Raw genomic sequence first — 18,181 nt, forward strand, 5'->3', positions numbered from 1 at the left:
ATCATACTAAAGGTTAAGTTATCATACTAAAGGTTAAGTTATCATACTAAAGGTTATGTTATCATACTAAAGGTTAAGTTATCATACTAAAGGTTAAGTTATCATACTAAAGGTTAAGTTATCATACTAAAGGTTATGTTATCATACTAAAGGTTAAGTTATCATACTAAAGGTTAAGTTATCATACTCAAGGTTTTAAGTTATCATACTGAAGGTTTTAAGTTATCATACTGAAGGGGTTAAGTCAACGAACTAAAAGGGTTAAGTCATTCTTAATGAAAGGGTTGACTCATTATACTGAAGAGGTTAACTCATCGTGATTAATGGGTTAAGTCATCGTATTAAAGAGGCTAAGTCATCGTATTAAAGGGGTTAAGTCATCGTACTGAAAGGATTAAGTCATCGTACTGAAAGGTTTAAGTCATCGTATTGAAAGGATTAAGTCATCGTACTGAAAGGATTAAGTCATCGTACTGAAAGGATTAAGTCATCGTACTGAAAGGATTAAGTCATCGTACTGAAAGGATTAAGTCATCGTACTGAAAGGATTAAGTCATCGTACTGAAAGGATTAAGTCATCGTACTGAGAGGTTTAAGTCATCGTATTGAAAGGATTAAGTCATCGTACTGAAAGGATTAAGTCATCGTACTGAAAGGGTTAAGTCATCGTACTGAAAGGATTAAGTCATCGTACTGAAAGGATTAAGTCATCGTACTGAAAGGATTAAGTCATCGTACTGAAAGGATTAAGTCATCGTACTAAAGGGTTAAATACTCGTACTGATAGGGCTAAGTCATCATACTCAGTGGATTAATAAAATCATCTAACTAAAATGGGGTTAAGTTAATGTACTAAAAGGGATTAAGACATCATACTAAAAAGGGAATAAATCGTACTTAAAGGGTTGAATAGAGAAAGAATTAACATAGATATTTCAACAAGATGTCTATTGGAACACACGACACAGTTAAAAAATTAATATCTTGCTTACTGTAAGATTGTCTGTGAGCGATCGGCTGAGCTGTAGAGAACGAAATACTATTTTTAACAATCATTGACTCAAAACTTTGACTTCCTGACTCCATAAAATACCCATTTTAACAATCATTGACCAAAATTTTGACTTCCCTGACCTATAAACACCATTTTAATAATCATTGACTCAAAACTTGACTTCCTGACTCCATAAACACCATTTAATATCATTGACTCAAAACTTTGACTTCCTGACTCCATAAACACCATTTTAACAATCATTGACTCAAAACTTTGACTTCCTGACTCCATAAACACCATTTTAACAATCATTGACTCAAAACTTTGACTTCCTGACTCCATAAACACCATTTTAACAATCATTGACTCAAAACTTTGACTTCCTGACTCCATAAACAATATATAGGAACTTGCATATCCTGTACTTCAGAAATCATTTGTTGATATTATAGAAATATTTTATATTTTGTAAACGTAAAAGTTATTTCATAAATGTTTGTTTTTCATTTGTTTTTTGTTTTCAGTTTTTATGGGTCATTTTTTATATAATCTAAGGGTAACTAGACGGATATATCCATCATTAGCTGACATGTAAATAAATAAATTAATAATGTAATAAATCTAACTATTATATGTTTTTCAGTTATGTTCACCACAACCTGTTGAAAGGGTCACTTGATTGTATTACTTATTACAATTACATAATTTAATAGCCCTAAAAGTGCAATTGACCTCATGTATAATTTTTGGTGTACATAATGTTTTTTGATGTGGACAAGTAATTAGAATAATGTTGATAATAATGATATAACAAATAATAATAATAATAATAGTAATAATTATTCTTAATTTTTCTAATCAGTGGAAAGTAAAATAACAACTCACTTAATTGCGACAATAACAATATCTCTCTGCAATAACCCAACAAAATAACACAATAATCCATAAATTAACAATAGCTACGATATATAACACTGAATAGATTAACAAAAGTGTACAACACGTATTCAACACTTACAGTAACTTAAAAAAAAATCAAACACTGAAATTATTAACAAAACTTTACACTACATACAGTAGAATAAATTAACAAAAGTGTACCATACAATAGAATAAATTAACAAAAGTGTACCAAACAACAGTAAATTAACAAAATACACCAACATACAACAGTGAACACGTTAACAATTGCCTACAGTATAAACTATACGAGTGTATCCTATAGTAACTACATCTACACGAATTAGCATAATCACATCTGAATATTTACTGTAAATGACAAAACGTATTTAACAAAAAAAAGTGTAAACGTACGTAAATTAATTAACTGTGTAAATTTAAGTTAGTTAACAAAAAGCAACTGGACAACTGGTGAACGCAGCTATGGGTCATATATGTAACTGTTAATAACTGGTGAACGCCGCTATGGGTCATATATGTAACTGTTAATAACTGGTGAACGCCGCTATGGGTCATATATGTAACTGGCATTAACTGGTGAACGCCACTATGGGTCATATATGTAACTGTTAATAACTGGTGAACGCCACTATGGGTCATATATGTAGCTGTTAATAACTGGTGAACGCCACTATGGGTCATATATGTAACTGTTAATAACTGGTGAACGCCACTATGGGTCATATATGTAACTGTTAATAACTGGTGAACGCCACTATGGGTCATATATGTAACTGTTAATAACTGGTGAACGCTATTATGTGTTATTATATGTTCTAGATAGAGTTCTTGTTCATCAAAATTATATCAGAATAACAGGATATAAAAATAGGTATAAAAATGTCATATAATACCAAAAAAAATCAGATTAAATACCTGTTAAATGGCAGATAATGACGAAAATGTTCAGAAAATTTTAATCTGGAACTATACATATATGAAACTAAAACTACATAAGTATATACAAAATAGAACATGGCAATACTGGAAGAGAGAAGAGGAAAACATGATAAAGATGATAATAACCTGAAACATTGATATAAAAGAATATTGCTTACTATTGAATGATCGTCTATTATGGTCAGTACGGGCTGTGAGGAATAAAACAAACAGGTTAAAACATGTTCAGATAAAAGGCCAATGACGTCATGAATTAAAATATGTTCAGATAAAAGGCCAATGACGTCATGAATTATCAATAACGATCACCGAAAGATAATATTTACAAAACAGGTATAATGAAATAGCCAATGATAATGATTTTATAAATTATAAATATTGGTTTTCATTAGAAGGTTATCAAGTTTTGTATTTTCTGGTTTTTTTAGGTTATGTAGGAAAACTTTGTATTTTTGGGTTTAATTCGGCCTGTTGGTGTGAGAGTCGTGTAGGGGCAGTGTGGACAGTAACCTTTTACTTCGGTACACAAGGATGCACTATGGTTAGTTCTATACTGGACTGGTTCCACTATCCCAACTATAAGTGACGCCTAACAATAAGGTAGCTAAGACACTATATATATAAGCTACACTCCTACAGTGCCCCGCCAGCCACCACACCTAATGGTCACAGTCTACCTTTCATCCACCGTCTTTGATGTTAAAGGAAAGATAATAGTGTGACGGACTGCCTCTGTGTTCCCCGCTGGCAGGAGAAACTATACAGTATGGTCCAGCGGCTGGCACTATGGGTGGCATTATGCGGCCTTATCGACGCCTACTCTTTGTGTAACCAATTGTGGACAAGAACTTTGAGAGGTGTTCAGAGATTGGCCAGTGAAGTTACTCCCTGTGTGTGTGCGGCGGCCCGAGTATTAGCTAGTATAAGAGTGTCACTTATAGTCGTGAACTTTACGTAGCTCTTAAATAATAAATGAAATAAATAGGATTTCCTCTCTTTCAGTCTCATTTACTCTATGTTTATATTACCAGCCAAACAAGTCCCCCCCTGTGCTGCCTCTATATACTCACGAAGATGGAAACAAAGTTAGAGTCATCTTAAACTATTATTTAACCTTCGAAAAAAAAACAATATTATTCACATTAAAGGTTTCATGAACACTACCAAAACGTAAACAAAAGAATTAAACGTTAACACCACACAATAAACGTTTTCCTTCTAATAACTGGATCCCTAAAGAACGATTTTAGTGCCGTTAGAATATCAAGTGTAGGTCTCTATCCACGTACGTCTTCTCATCCCTATAGTAATTTAAAAACATCAGATACACTCTCACACCTCCACTTACGAACACCTGGGGAATAAACAAATCCCTAACAAGCACTTATGGCAGTTAAACCTTCCTGAAGCGCTCTCATTGGTCGAGATTTTGACGGCAACTGGTACATAAGGTGGGAGGTTAGTTAGATCGTTTAAGTGTTCTGTAGACTGTGGTGTGTGAGGTCGTCCAGGTGGTCGATTAACTGTGTTCTTATACGTCAACGGTACCCAAGCTTGGCCTACTGACTAAGGTAAAGTTTATACGACTATATGATGTTATGTAAACTCTTTATAGTATACAGAGTAGCATTATGTCAGCTGCGTATATTATATGAAGTGGCGTAAATTTTAATTGCTAACATACAATATAAGTTAACTGTATAGATGAAGTGGCGTAAATTTAACTGGGTTCGTTTAGGTGTGGTCGTTGCATTTCTGTGTAAGCAAACTTTTCTTCGTCAGTGGTGGGCCAAGCTACCGGTTTCATAAGAACATAACATAAGAAAATAAGGAGTCTGCAATAGGCCGGTTGGCCTGTGCATGGTAGCTCCTGTCGAGAGTTACTACCACTCTCTATCATCCATGAATCTATCTAGCCTCCTTTTAAAACTTTCCAGAGTTCCCGCACTTACTACAAAGTTGCTAAGCTTGTTCCACTCGTCCACCACCCTATTTGTGAACCAGTTCCTTCCTATCTCCCTCCTAAACCTAAACTTATCCAACTTGAATCCGTTGCTCCGAGTCCTATCCTGCTCGGATATTATAAGAACTTTATATCTATATCCCCTTTATTGATTCCTTTCACCCACTTAAATACTTCCATGATATCTCCCCGCACTCTTCGTCTTTCTAGGGATATGCAAGTTTAGTTTCTTTAATCTATCTTGATATGGAAGGTTTCTAAGTCCCGGAATCATTTTCGTCACTCTTTACTGCACCGACTGCAGTGAATTGATATCGATTCTATAAAAGGGCACCAGAACTGAACAGCATAATCGAGGTGCGGCCTAACTAGCGCAAGATATAGTTGCAATATGACCTCTGCACTCTTATTACTTACACTTCTAGATATAAAACCTAATACTCTGTTTGCCTTATTTCGAACATTAACGCACTGTTTTCATGACCACAGTTACGTCTACTCTTTGAAAAATTTAATGTTTTCAGAATTAGAAACGTCGAATTCTCACTTGACATTTCAACTCGAGTTTGTTGTGGTTAGCTTAACTCTGTGTGGCGGAGTACGGAGGTGTGTTCGATTTCAAGAGAATTGATTGGCTGCTGACTTAGTGGGCGGGGCCATGGGATCTCTCAGTTAAGTGATTGGCTGATACATTACCTGTGACCTTTCTCTAATATTTACAAAACCTTTATCACTACGCACGATTTTAATTGAAAATTTTACCCTAAAGATTATAACAACAAAACGTATGAAAGTATGATAAAACTTATATAAATAATACATATAAAATCATATATGGCAACTACATGATAAAACAAACTCACAAAATATACTTTTGGATGTAACTGAAGAATATTAGTAATACAAAAATAAACATTCACATATATCTTAAAATATACGTATCAATACACACCATGCAATATATATATAAAGCAAAATGAGAACACACCTGAAATGAATGCCACAATAATAACACAGAAAGGAATCAATAACATGAACGAACGTAATTGCATAGATAGACAGATAGTTATTAATTCAGTAAAACCACTATAGAACATTGCATTGGTCCAGCGTGTATATAGATAATGAAGTTATAGATGTACAGAAATAGTCATAAATCCCTGTCGCCTCTTCTGCTGAACCATGAACCCCGCAACCCAGACTCGTGAACCCGAAGCAGTAGACATGGATGTATTACTCTGTCCATAAATGCTTCGGATTCACGAGTCTGAATTTCGGGATTCGTTGAGCAGCAGTAGAGGTGACAGGACTTCATGACTGACTGTGACTCACTGACTGTACAATTAACTGAAACGATATATATGGAACAAATTGTTAGAATTGAAATTGAACGATAATAAGACGACTAAGAATGAGACGAAGAACGAGACAGAATAACACGGGGAAGGTGACGTGGGTCTGTTGACATTGAAGCTAGTTGTGTTGTTGGAATCCTCGGCCAGTTTGGTTTCGGCTGTGGTGACCTTTGACCCCTGTGACCTCCTATGACTTATGTGACCCCAGTGACCTCTCTGATTGATGTGACCTCTGACCGTTTTGACTTCACTGGTCGCTATGAGGTCCTAGTGAATGAGGAGTGTTAGTGATTTATTTAAACACACACACACACACACACACACAGGTGATCACAAATACCCACCAAATCTAAACTGGCCAAGAGATTTAGTCAAACAAACAAACAATGAATCCAACAAAAACAAACACCACAAACAATTGAATTTACAAAGACCATAACAGACAAACAAACACAAATAAATGCTGAAAAAAAATACTGAACCCGGAAGGTACGTAAAAAAAAACACGATGTATTTTAGACACCAACACTTGACACGGAAAAAAATAAGAGAAGAAATGTATCTATATTGGGGGGGGGGGGTAAGAGGGGGAAAAAATGGAGGAGGGGGGAAGTGGGAAGAAGGATAGGGTGAGATGGAAAGGGGTAGTGGAGAAGGGAAGGGAGAGAGAGAGGGAAGTAATGGAGTGGAAATTTAACAACATAGTAAAGATAACATCACTTACCATAATTTTTCATTCACCGACAAACACGAGAAGAAGAAAATATTTTTAGCTAGTAAACAATGAAGAAGAAAATTGCCTTCTATGTAAACAAATAAGAAGAAAATTGTCAGCTACATAAACAACAAAAAAGCAAATTGTCAGCTACGAAAACAAAACTAAGGAAATTAACACCATATTAGAAAATGCACTTATGTTAATAAAAAAATAACATGAAATAATCAGCAGGAGGAGTTTAGAAGCCTGGGTGTGTTGTTAGTCATCCATATTACGAGAGAGACACAAGGCACACTATTGAACGAGCGTCTGTTAGGTTTTCCAGTGCGGCTGTAAGGTGTAAAGTACCTAAATTAATGAAGGTGTAATGAAAACTGAAATATTATATGAAAGTCATGAGGGTGTTATTTCTTATATAAATCATATATATTAATATTTATATAATTTATCGTATGAAAACTAAATTAATTAATGTAAATAGATATATGAAATAAGAATTAGTTATGAATAATATAATAACATAACCAATACGTATAATTTTTTTCCAATAATATAAATTAAAATATTTAGTACAGAAATGAAGTAGATTATGAAGTGTGTAATAAAAAGTAATTAGAAGATAGAATTGAATTGCATAAACCTTATATTTTATAATTCTTAACAAAGGTTCATTTCAAAGAATTAATTACTGCGCTACAAATAAACTGATAAATTATGTTTGTAAAAAAAAATATATTAAAAAAAACATGAGGTAAATTACGGTTTATTTTTCTTCGTGCTGATGAAGAGGAATATCAAGGAACGAATCTGAACATACATACACACACATGAAACGGGATCTTGCGTATGATTATAATACAAATACAACCTCACACACACACACACTTCTCTCCTTTACCCCAAAAATAGACCCTCCCTCCCTCACCCTCCTACTGACCCGCACCCTCCCTCCCTCACCCCTACACCCTCCCTCCCTCACCCCCACATACTCCCTCACCCTCCTATTGACCCCCTCCCCTCACCCCCACACCCCCACATCTTCCCTCACTCTCCTATTGACCCACACCCTCCCCCTCCCCCCACCAGCCCACACATCCCTTTGTGCTCACTGATCAAGGGAACAGACTCGGCTGTATAGAAAAATACATTGTTATTCAATTGGACAGGTTGTAATACAGTCATTGTATCATAGCGACAAAGGACTGTTCTAATTAATTTGATAAAGCATTCCTTTATATTTATAAGTGAAACAAGCGCAGCGTGTAAGTTACTGACACAACAACATACCACTTACTTATAAACACTACCAATGTTGGCCTATAATTGTGGTTGAATAGTAATAGTAGTAGTAGTAGTAGCATTGTCGTCCTTGCAAGAAAGCTGGCATCCTCGTGCTGCCATCACCTCCATGCTATGACAGCCTGCCGCCTCATTCCCCTGGATAAGAATCCAGGATGTAGGCCTATAGGGGTGGGAAGTGCTGAGGCGGATCATCGGAAAATGCATAATGGAGGTGGTAAAGGATGATGTCAGGGCAGCAGCAGGGAACCTACAAGTTTGTGCTGGCCACCAGGCTGGCGGGGAGGCTGCCATTCACGCCATGAGAACGATATTCGAGCAGCGTGATTGTGAGGCCGTTCTCCTGGTGGACGCTTCAAACGCATTCAACATACTTAACCGCAAGGCCGTACTGCACAACATCAAGATCAAGTGTCCAAGGTTTGCAATGTATGTTGAAAACTCCCATAGGAATCCATCAGATCTCTATATAGTAAACAACAAGGCTCTAAGAGGTGATACCATCTTACAGTCAACCGAGGGAACAACACAGGGAGACCCTGTTGCAATGGCTATGTACACAATAGGCCTATCCGTGCTCCAACACACAATAAAATTTGAAACAACTGAGGTGAAGCAAGTGGTTTCCGCTGATGACCTTACAGGAGCAGGAAAAGTGGAGGACATCAAAAAGTGGTGGGATCTGGTAACATCGCGAGGCCCACAAATAGGGTACCACCCAAACGCCAGCAAGTCCTTCCTCATTGTGAAGCCAGAACATTATGAACGGGCAATGGAGGTGTTCGGTGGAAGTGAGGTCAAAATAACAAAGGATGGCCAAAGACACCTAGGCGCAGTAATCGGCACGACGGACTTCAAGACCGAGTACGTAACAGGAAAGGTGAATGAGTGGGTTAGGGAAATCCAAGCTCTGTCTGAGATTGCTAACACAGAGCCACATGCTGCTTTTGCTGCATTCACCCATGGCGTCAAGCATCGCTGGAACTACCTGATGCGCACTATCCCTGTTATCGGACCCCTCCTCCACCCTCTGGAAGAAGCTATCAGCGTCAATTTCATTCCCAAATTAGTGAAACACCTTCACTTAACCCCAGCAGAAAGATCACTCCTTGCACTGCCACCGAGACTGGGAGGAATGGGATTGACCAATCCAGAGGAGTTTGCTGCCACCGAACATCAAAACTCAGTTAAGCTCACGGCAGCCCTCACGGACCACATAATAGCTCAGAACGCAACAGGGGAGGAGGATACCAGTGAAGTAAACAAGATTCGAAGGCCTCATAGATCTGTGGCTGAATTAACTCAACACAGCTAGGATAGCTACTTATGTATTAGGATATTTAATATTAAGGTAATAAAATGGTGGCGAAAGAATGGCTATTGGGGGAGGCTGGAGGCCATAAAAAAATAGTAGTAGTAGTAGTAGTAGTAGCGGTAGTAGTACAGTCCTCTTCACTAACTTAATCTTACTAAACCTAACCAAATTGAAATTATATCTGCCTAAACCAATCATATGTAACCGAAGACTGTATCTGACCTAACTTGAACTATTCTTATTTATCTAACCTACTCAAACGTAACCTAACCTAACCTAACCAAGCTAACCCAACCCCAACTCACCCAACCAAACCAACCCAACCCGACCGACTGTACGTTGTGTCTGCCAGTAAAGTAGCCAATATATTATATACAATAAAATACAAAATTGTGAAAATTTACAAAAGAGTACAAGTGTGTAAAATTGTGTTCAGTCTCCCCTTGATCACGGCGGCCTACCTTCACCCCTCAGGTAAACTCGTCTAATTAAATCATTCTCAGGTAAATCGCTCCTTGATATTCCTCTGTTTACGCTCATGTAATATAATGGGTCACGTAGGGGTGTAAATTTATAGTGAAACTGCTGATGCTGAAGACACACACACACACACACACACACCGGCTGCAACTCTATTAATAAACGTTTATTATTATTATTTATTATTATACACACACATGCACACACGCACACACTTGCACACACATGCACACGCGCCAATGGCCATTAGCCGGTTACCTTGTTGCCTCGTTTTAGCGTAACATTACAACAATCGAAAAAAAAATACATTGAATGCAGTTGTAAAATATTTTTAGCTACATATAACTCTCAATATGAAATAATTTACTCTAGTGGCTATGTAACCAAAATGTAAATATGAAAAGTTTTTTAAATTATATTGGCAGCCAGATTCCATCATCAGAATTGCCTGTAAAATATATAAAAATAAACATTAAAATATATGTCAACAGAAAACTAAAAATCAAGTAACACACACACACACACGCACACACAGCAGACAGACAGACACAGATACACACACACAGTACAGTAGTTCACAATATATTCTATGATGGCAACAAACACTTGGCTATGACACAATAAAGTGGCGCCTGACCTCGCCCCTTGGATGGTGGCGACCCTTGTTACGACTACTGTCAAATCACTACTTAGAATCATCACTACTAACTTAAATCATAACGACTAGTATTATTGTATTACTTAAGAGTGTCACATCTACTTTTACTTCACTACTTAAGGTATGAGAGTTGCAGTAGTTTGGGGTTTAATATACGTAAGGACTTGTTACTCAGGATGTATAAGTCTTCCCTGATATTAACCAGATACACCAGTACGTTTTCTTTGACCTTGGAACATCACCAAGCATTAAAACCCACAACCAGTGACAAAACTCGTAATACAGATTATAATAATTTGTCCATTAATGCAGGAAAATCCGCTCAGGGGAGGATCCAGGGGTCCGGGCCCCCCTTTTTCATCAGGAAATTCCAATACCTTTTCTAATGCAGTATTGTACTCAGGTATTTTTGTGTAGTGAAAAGCATTTACTATTGACCTCAGAATATCTCTTAATATCAAGTGCACAAGGCTTCAAAATGGCCTCAAAATGCCCATATTAGTCAGATTTAAAAAAAAAATCTGCAGGGCTTACAGTGCCCCCCTCCACCCCTCCCACCCCCACCCACCCATAAAAATCCCAGTTGGGTGGACTCGCTGTGCTCGCTATGATACCCCGCCCACAACTTTTTGGACCCCCCCTTTTGATATTCATGGATCCGCCCCTGACGCTCAAAGACGTTTTATATAGTTTAGGTAAAAATTTCACTTCGTTGCTTTTTAATATTTGGCAACTAATTGTGAGTTTATATTATAACATTACAGCTACTGGACGCTGTTCTTATATATATATTACATGAAAATTGCTTGAAAAAATACTATAATACAAGATAAAACAGAAGATATAAGTTTGATGCCCCTCAAAGTAGTGAAGATGTTGCCAGATATTGTGAAAAGCCTCCAAGGAATCTCGTCTTCAACTTTTAAACTATATATTCCTTTTAGCACTTTACTCCCACGGAAAATCATAATATATAGACAATATTTTGCATTATACCACTGCGTCATGACCTTTGACGCCATCTCATTATAAATCGACATTCCATCAGATTACTTGGACAGACTGGCAGATATTACACTGAAAGATCACCACAATATATAGTCATATTAAATTATCCAGGACAAGTCGCCTTCTACTGTACGGTACTGCTGGTGTTTCGTTATCTAAGGTGCCAACCGTAGGTATGAATATCGGTGTCTTACGGTATTCGAACCCATGAAGCTCTCAAACAGTCTTCTAGCAGTACAGCATTCCGTTTTCGATAAACTTACCGTCTATATATTGTAATATTATCAGTGTTATTATTATTTTCCCTATTGACTTGCATTTTTCTATAAACTGTCTGTACAGATACACTTTGTTTCACTGTTGTGAAGAGTGTCTCGAATATTGTTTCAATTATATTCGTTTTTATGAAACTGATTCGAATGATAATTGTTTCGAATTTTGAAATGTTTAAAATAAACTGACAAGTAACGGGAGTAAAGAGCAAAAAGTGGTACACGATACAGTTACCAGAGTTGAAATATATAAGGAAAGGGTAAAACAAATTATCTATCAAACAGAGGAGTCAAGCTAAAGACGACGACCTAATGTATGATAATAAAATAAAATTGTCCTATAGATTGAGTGATATTTACACAAATATTACTCCATCGCAAAATGCACGTACAAATATTCTCACTAACGGGATACAGGCAGTTCTATTTCTCATAAAGGAACATCTTTTATCAACTAAAATACAAATGATGACAAAAGGCACAGAGGTGTTCATGACCAAGAGAATGGAATGACAGGAGGGACCGACTAGAATGGAATGACTGGAGGGACAGACTAGAATGGAATGACTGGAGGAACAGACTAGAATGGAATGACAGGAGAAACAGACTAGAATGGAATGACAGGAGGAACAGACTAGAATGGAATGACAGGAGGAACAGACTAGAATGGAATGACAAGAGGGACAGACTAGAATGGAATGACAAGAGGGACAGACTAGAATGGAATGACAGGAGGAACAGACTAGAATGGAATGACAAGAGGGACAAACTAGAATGGAATGACAGGAGGGAACAGACTAGAATGGAATGACAAGAGGACAGACTAGAATGGAATGACAAGAGGGACTAGAATGGAATGACTGGAGGGACAGACTAGAATGGAATGACTGGAGGAACAGACTAGAATGGAATGACAGGAGAAACAGACTAGAATGGAATGACAGGAGGAACAGACTAGAATGGAATGACAGGAGGAACAGACTAGAATGGAATGACAAGAGGGACAGACTAGAATGGAATGACAAGAGGGACAGACTAGAATGGAATGACAGGAGGAACAGACTAGAATGGAATGACAAGAGGGACAAACTAGAATGGAATGACAGGAGGGAACAGACTAGAATGGAATGACAAGAGGGACAGACTAGAATGGAATGACAAGAGGGACAAACTAGAATGGAATGACAGGAGGAACAGACTAGAATGGAATGACAAGAGGGACAAACTAGAATGGAATGACAGGAGGAACAGACTAGAATGGAACGACAAGAGGGACAAACTAGAATGGAATGACAGGAGGGAACAGACAAGAATGGAATGACAAGAGGGAACAGACTACTCATGGTGGTGTTTTACATAATAAAAACAAATACAAATACTAACAACAAAACATCACTTACCACAATCATATTTTTTTATTTATTATAATGGGATACGAACCTACAAAGGTGTGTGCAACATTAAACAAATTAAATTAAAAAAATGTGCTCTAGATAAAACACAGAATTAGTTTATAATAATAATAATGGTGGTGATTTTCTGTAACATAAACAGTGCAAAATGAATGAATATGTCAGCTTACTGTTGAATGACCTTCTGTTGGGGTCAGTACGGGCTGCTGGAAACAAAAACGAGATTAATGGTCGAGATATTGTTACCTGTGTGTGTGTGTGTGTGTGTGTGTGTGTGTGTGTGTGTGTGTGTGTGTGTGTGTGTGTGTGTGTAAACTCTGCCTTAGTGTCTCGTCAGTGACCAAGGAATCATTACTTTAAAATCATTATAAATATTCATGTTTTTTTTCTCATAAGTGTGTTACTGTCCACCGAGACTTTATGTTACGTTACCTTATCAAGTGATTATTAATTAATGAGCAACACCTGACATATGTCGGACCAATATAGTGAATAATGAACACCTGTATCTGTTATGAATAATTTCTATTTTGAAATTAATAACAAATAAATGATAAATATTTTTTTTCTCTTGAAGTAAGTTAATGGCGTTAATGTAATAGCAATCACTTAATCTATATACAACTGGCTCCTAATTGATGTTATTAACTACTCAAACTAAACAAGGAAAGATAAGATAGAATATTGACATAAAAACTGTAGAATATAATGTTAACCCTGAATAACTACTTACAAAGAGAACTTCTACATCATTGTATAACACAAGTGAATAAAGTAAAGAAGGTCCCATAGTTCAGGGCGGTATGGATACAGCACACTGTAGACTAGGCCTTCTTGTCGGGATAAATGGAGTCTGTGTGGCCGGCACTGACCTCGACTAGACAGTATTTGCTAACAGGAAACAGTGCCGCTCCTCACTCCACACACCACAAGGAAGTACACCAGGATATAATAACATGATAAATCCCAAGCAGACAATAGTGGAGGCAGGATATTAACAGGAAAGATTCATATCTAATAACAATAATTATCAGGTTAAGTGAACTTAGTTATGGTTAAAAATCACAAAAAAATAGAATTTAAATTTTCGCTTTAAATTACAAAACTGATTAAGGAAATTTTATAGTAAAAAAAGAAAAGGAAGCCCAAATTATCTTAAAATCACAACAGCAAATTAATAAAAACTAATAACATTTAATAACCACTAATGACAAGAACAAAAGCACTCATAAATTGTATATTCTCAGAAGAGATATCAACACCTTGAGTATTTTACAACAGTTAAAAAAAAAATCACAGTTTAAAGATTTTTTTAAGAAAACGACAAAACTTCTTTAGTTACCACCAAAACTATTTTCGTTTTCTGTGAACACTGATACAAAAACGGGTCATGGAAATATTAGACAGACCAGCTTATTTAAGTACACACGTTAATACTACCTAGGGGGGGTTAGGTTAGGTTATTGTTAGGTTAGGTTAGGTTATTGTTAGGTTAGGTTATTGTTAGGTTAGGTTAGGTTATTGTTAGGTTAGGTTAGGTTATTGTTAGGTTAGGTTAGGTTATTGTTAGGTTAGGTTAGGTTATTGTTAGGTAAGTTTATCATTAAAGGTTTGTGACTATCGGGTGAAAGAAGCTGGGGTGCTTAATCTACAGGTAACACCGGAAATAAACGAAGGTCTCTATTTAGTGTTCAAAATACAGATCAGGGGAACACACATTAATAAGGGCCATAGAACACATATGTTGGCTACAGAATACACATCTTAAGATAGACTATAGATCACATGTTAATATAGCTTAATATAAAATAGATATCATTTTATGCTACAGAATACAGGTATTAAAACGAGCTACAAATTACAGATGGTACGGCGGGGTTATAGAACACAGGTATTAATATAGATTATACAAAACACAGACATTAATATACAAAACACAACATACATATTAAAATTGATTATTCTTGTTAGTTATATAGAGATGGATCCGTCCATATCCCAGTAGCTTAAGATGTAAGATCAGTTGAGTCAGTTTACCACAGGAATTAATTAAGAGAGAGAAGTCTTTGAAGAAGTGTGTGTTAAGACCTTCACTACACTACTCACTGTTTAGGGACCGTCTATTCGGCTCGGTACGTGATGCTGAAAACAGGTATATTACTAATTATAACACCTGTATATATGATCATCTGTTTATATATACATACGGATTATATGTATAATCACAATTACCTATAAAACTAGGTGTTGTGATGATTGTTTATGTATATTTACAACAGGTGTAGAGGTAAGCCTGTAATTACTATACATAATACAAATATTCAAGTTATACTCTAGAATCTGTATATTATTCATCTCTTTCTATTAAATGTATTTAATAGTTTCAGACAACCCCGAGTTATTCAGGGTATTGTTCAGATGGACTTTATGGCGTGAAAGGTCAGATGAAAAGGTCGGTTGCTTGACCCATTAACCTACACTATAGGTCGTGAGCTGTAAAACCCCTTTCTCACCCCCCCCCCTCTGTTCCCCCTCACCCCCTCCCTCCCCACACACAAGTTCGCGATAAATAATGACCTATTCACTGACCCAAAAATCCTGAATATCCAGCTTCCATATTATGCATTTATATTAATATTACTTATTTCTATACAAACTGAGACTTGAATATATTTTTATTTTTTTTGGAAATTTGGAACTAATTTAACTCTTGTCCTAAAAAAAAGTTAAAGTTTTGTAAATATTTGATTAATATAAATTCTTATAAACAGAGAATTTATATTTTCTTAAATAATAAATCCGTATAACAATAAATTGGAATTATATCGAGTGAAAATATAACATTGAAGGCAATACTAAGACCATAGTTGAAAAAATCCGATGAGGCGAGAATTTCTGAGAATTCCAAGATTTTTATAAGAAATTAGGCAGTTCACACACAGTCTTAACACATGAACATAAAAAAAAATGCAAAACTATATATGAAAAATTTTTACCTCTCGTTACAGGCCATAGAAAGAATGATACATAACATAGATAAATTAATGGTGTTTCTACAGTTTAAAATACATTGAAAAAAAAAAGGATTCACCTGAAGATTAGACACCCAAGCTTATTTAACCTCAAGATACATCACCCTAAGCTTACCTGGATAGTTGAATTAGGTTAGGTTAGGTTAGGTTTATTAATCTTCAGGTGAGGTAAGCTAAGGTGTCTAATCATCAGGTAATCCGATAATAAAATTAGATTCTATAACAAGATTTCCAATTAGATATAAATATAAGAAAAAAATATTATAGTGAAGAAAATTGGTTTTAATATTTACTAAAGGTGAAAATGTATTAGGAATTTTAATAGTGTTGCAAGACATAAGTGCATATGTCGACACAGGTATTGGCAGGTGTTTTATAGGTATGTTAATTAAGGGGAATTAATTAGTGAGGTAGATAACAGTTTGAGAGAGAGAGAGATGTCTAAGAACTAAATCATTTACAGAAAAATGCAGTAACACACACACTCACTCCACACACACACACACACACACACACACACACACACACACACACACACACACACACACACACACACACACACACACACGGATAACTGACACTTAACACACTCCCACTTAACACAAGCACATCTCATAACACACTCATAACGCACACACAGTGCAGTGCATAACACACTCTCTTAACGCACGCAACACGCTCTTAACACACTCACTTAACACAGGCATCTCCTTACTTACACTCCTTAACGCACACAGTGCAGTGCATAACACACTCTTAACACGCAACACGCTCATAACACAAGCATCTCATAACGCACTCACTTAACGCACACAGTGCAGTGCATAACACTCTCACTTAACACACGCAGTGCAGTGCTCTTAACACACTCATTTAACACACGCAGTGCACTTAACACACTCGCGTCACACACGCAACACACACACTTAACATACGCAGTGCAGTGCACTTAACACACTCACTTAACACACGCAGTGCAGTGCTCTTAACACACTCATTTAACACACGCAGTGCACTTAACACACTCACGTCACACACGCAACACACACACACTTAACATACGCAGTGCAGTGCACTTAACACACTCATATAACACCCGCAATATTTCTATACTATTTCAGATTACAGGTAAAGACTTAAGTATGGGCAGGAATACAAAACAGGGCAGTACAGTTACAAAAATAATCATTACAAAATTACTGAATCTTTTATACCTGTTGTTGTATCTCTTCAGGTAAGATTATATTTAGATAAGGATTTACTTGATTATATTAAAGACATTAATTGGGTATAGATAAATATTGAAACAAAAATAAGATTAATGGAAAAATTATCCTAAAACAATAGATATTTAATTTGATTCACTAAATACGAAATAAAAAGTACAAAATATTTTTAAAAGGAAGATGAGAAATAGGAGATAGAGTGAACTACAAAATTAATAGCACGATAAATATTGACTTTATTATTGAGAATAGAAATTTAAAGTACTGTATATACATCCCACAAAGGGTTAAAATTATGGTGTTAATTACTAAGATTTATTCGAATCACCTGAAGATTAACCCCTCTAGATTATTTCACCTCATGATTAAACACTCTATTGCTGCCTAGATTAGGTTAGGATTAGGATTATGGTGTTAATCTGAATGTCAAATAAAAGTGGGGTTAATAAAAGTGGGGTTACGTTAGGTTAGGTTTGAATTAGAGTGGTTTAACTTAATGCGAAGTAAACGTGGGGTTAGGTTAGGTTAGGGTAACATTTGAATAGCTAATCTTAAGGTGAAATAAGCATAAGGGTCAATTTTCTCA

General features: G+C 36.2%; 1 protein-coding gene across 18 annotated transcripts in view; it reads right to left on the minus strand.

Moving 5' to 3' along the window:
* Positions 1 to 18,181, minus strand: part of LOC121877064 — a 54,494-nt gene that overhangs the window by 6,854 nt on the left and 29,459 nt on the right. For 15 of the 18 annotated variants that reach the window (XM_042382686.1, XM_042382680.1, XM_042382688.1 and 12 more), the window contains 4 exons: positions 15,444 to 15,479; positions 13,508 to 13,543; positions 3,016 to 3,048; positions 993 to 1,022 (listed from right to left, as the gene is read on the minus strand). In XM_042382686.1, the coding sequence (XP_042238620.1) occupies positions 993 to 1,022; positions 3,016 to 3,048; positions 13,508 to 13,543; positions 15,444 to 15,479 (135 nt within the window). The remainder of the gene's footprint in view (positions 1 to 992; positions 1,023 to 3,015; positions 3,049 to 13,507; positions 13,544 to 15,443; positions 15,480 to 18,181) is intronic. The other 3 variants (XM_042382676.1, XM_042382669.1, XM_042382678.1) reach the window with 2 other exon arrangements.

This window comes from Homarus americanus, unplaced genomic scaffold, assembly GCF_018991925.1.
Source record: "Homarus americanus isolate GMGI-L3 unplaced genomic scaffold, GMGI_Hamer_2.0 scaffold27247, whole genome shotgun sequence".
NCBI lineage: Eukaryota > Metazoa > Arthropoda > Malacostraca > Decapoda > Nephropidae > Homarus > Homarus americanus.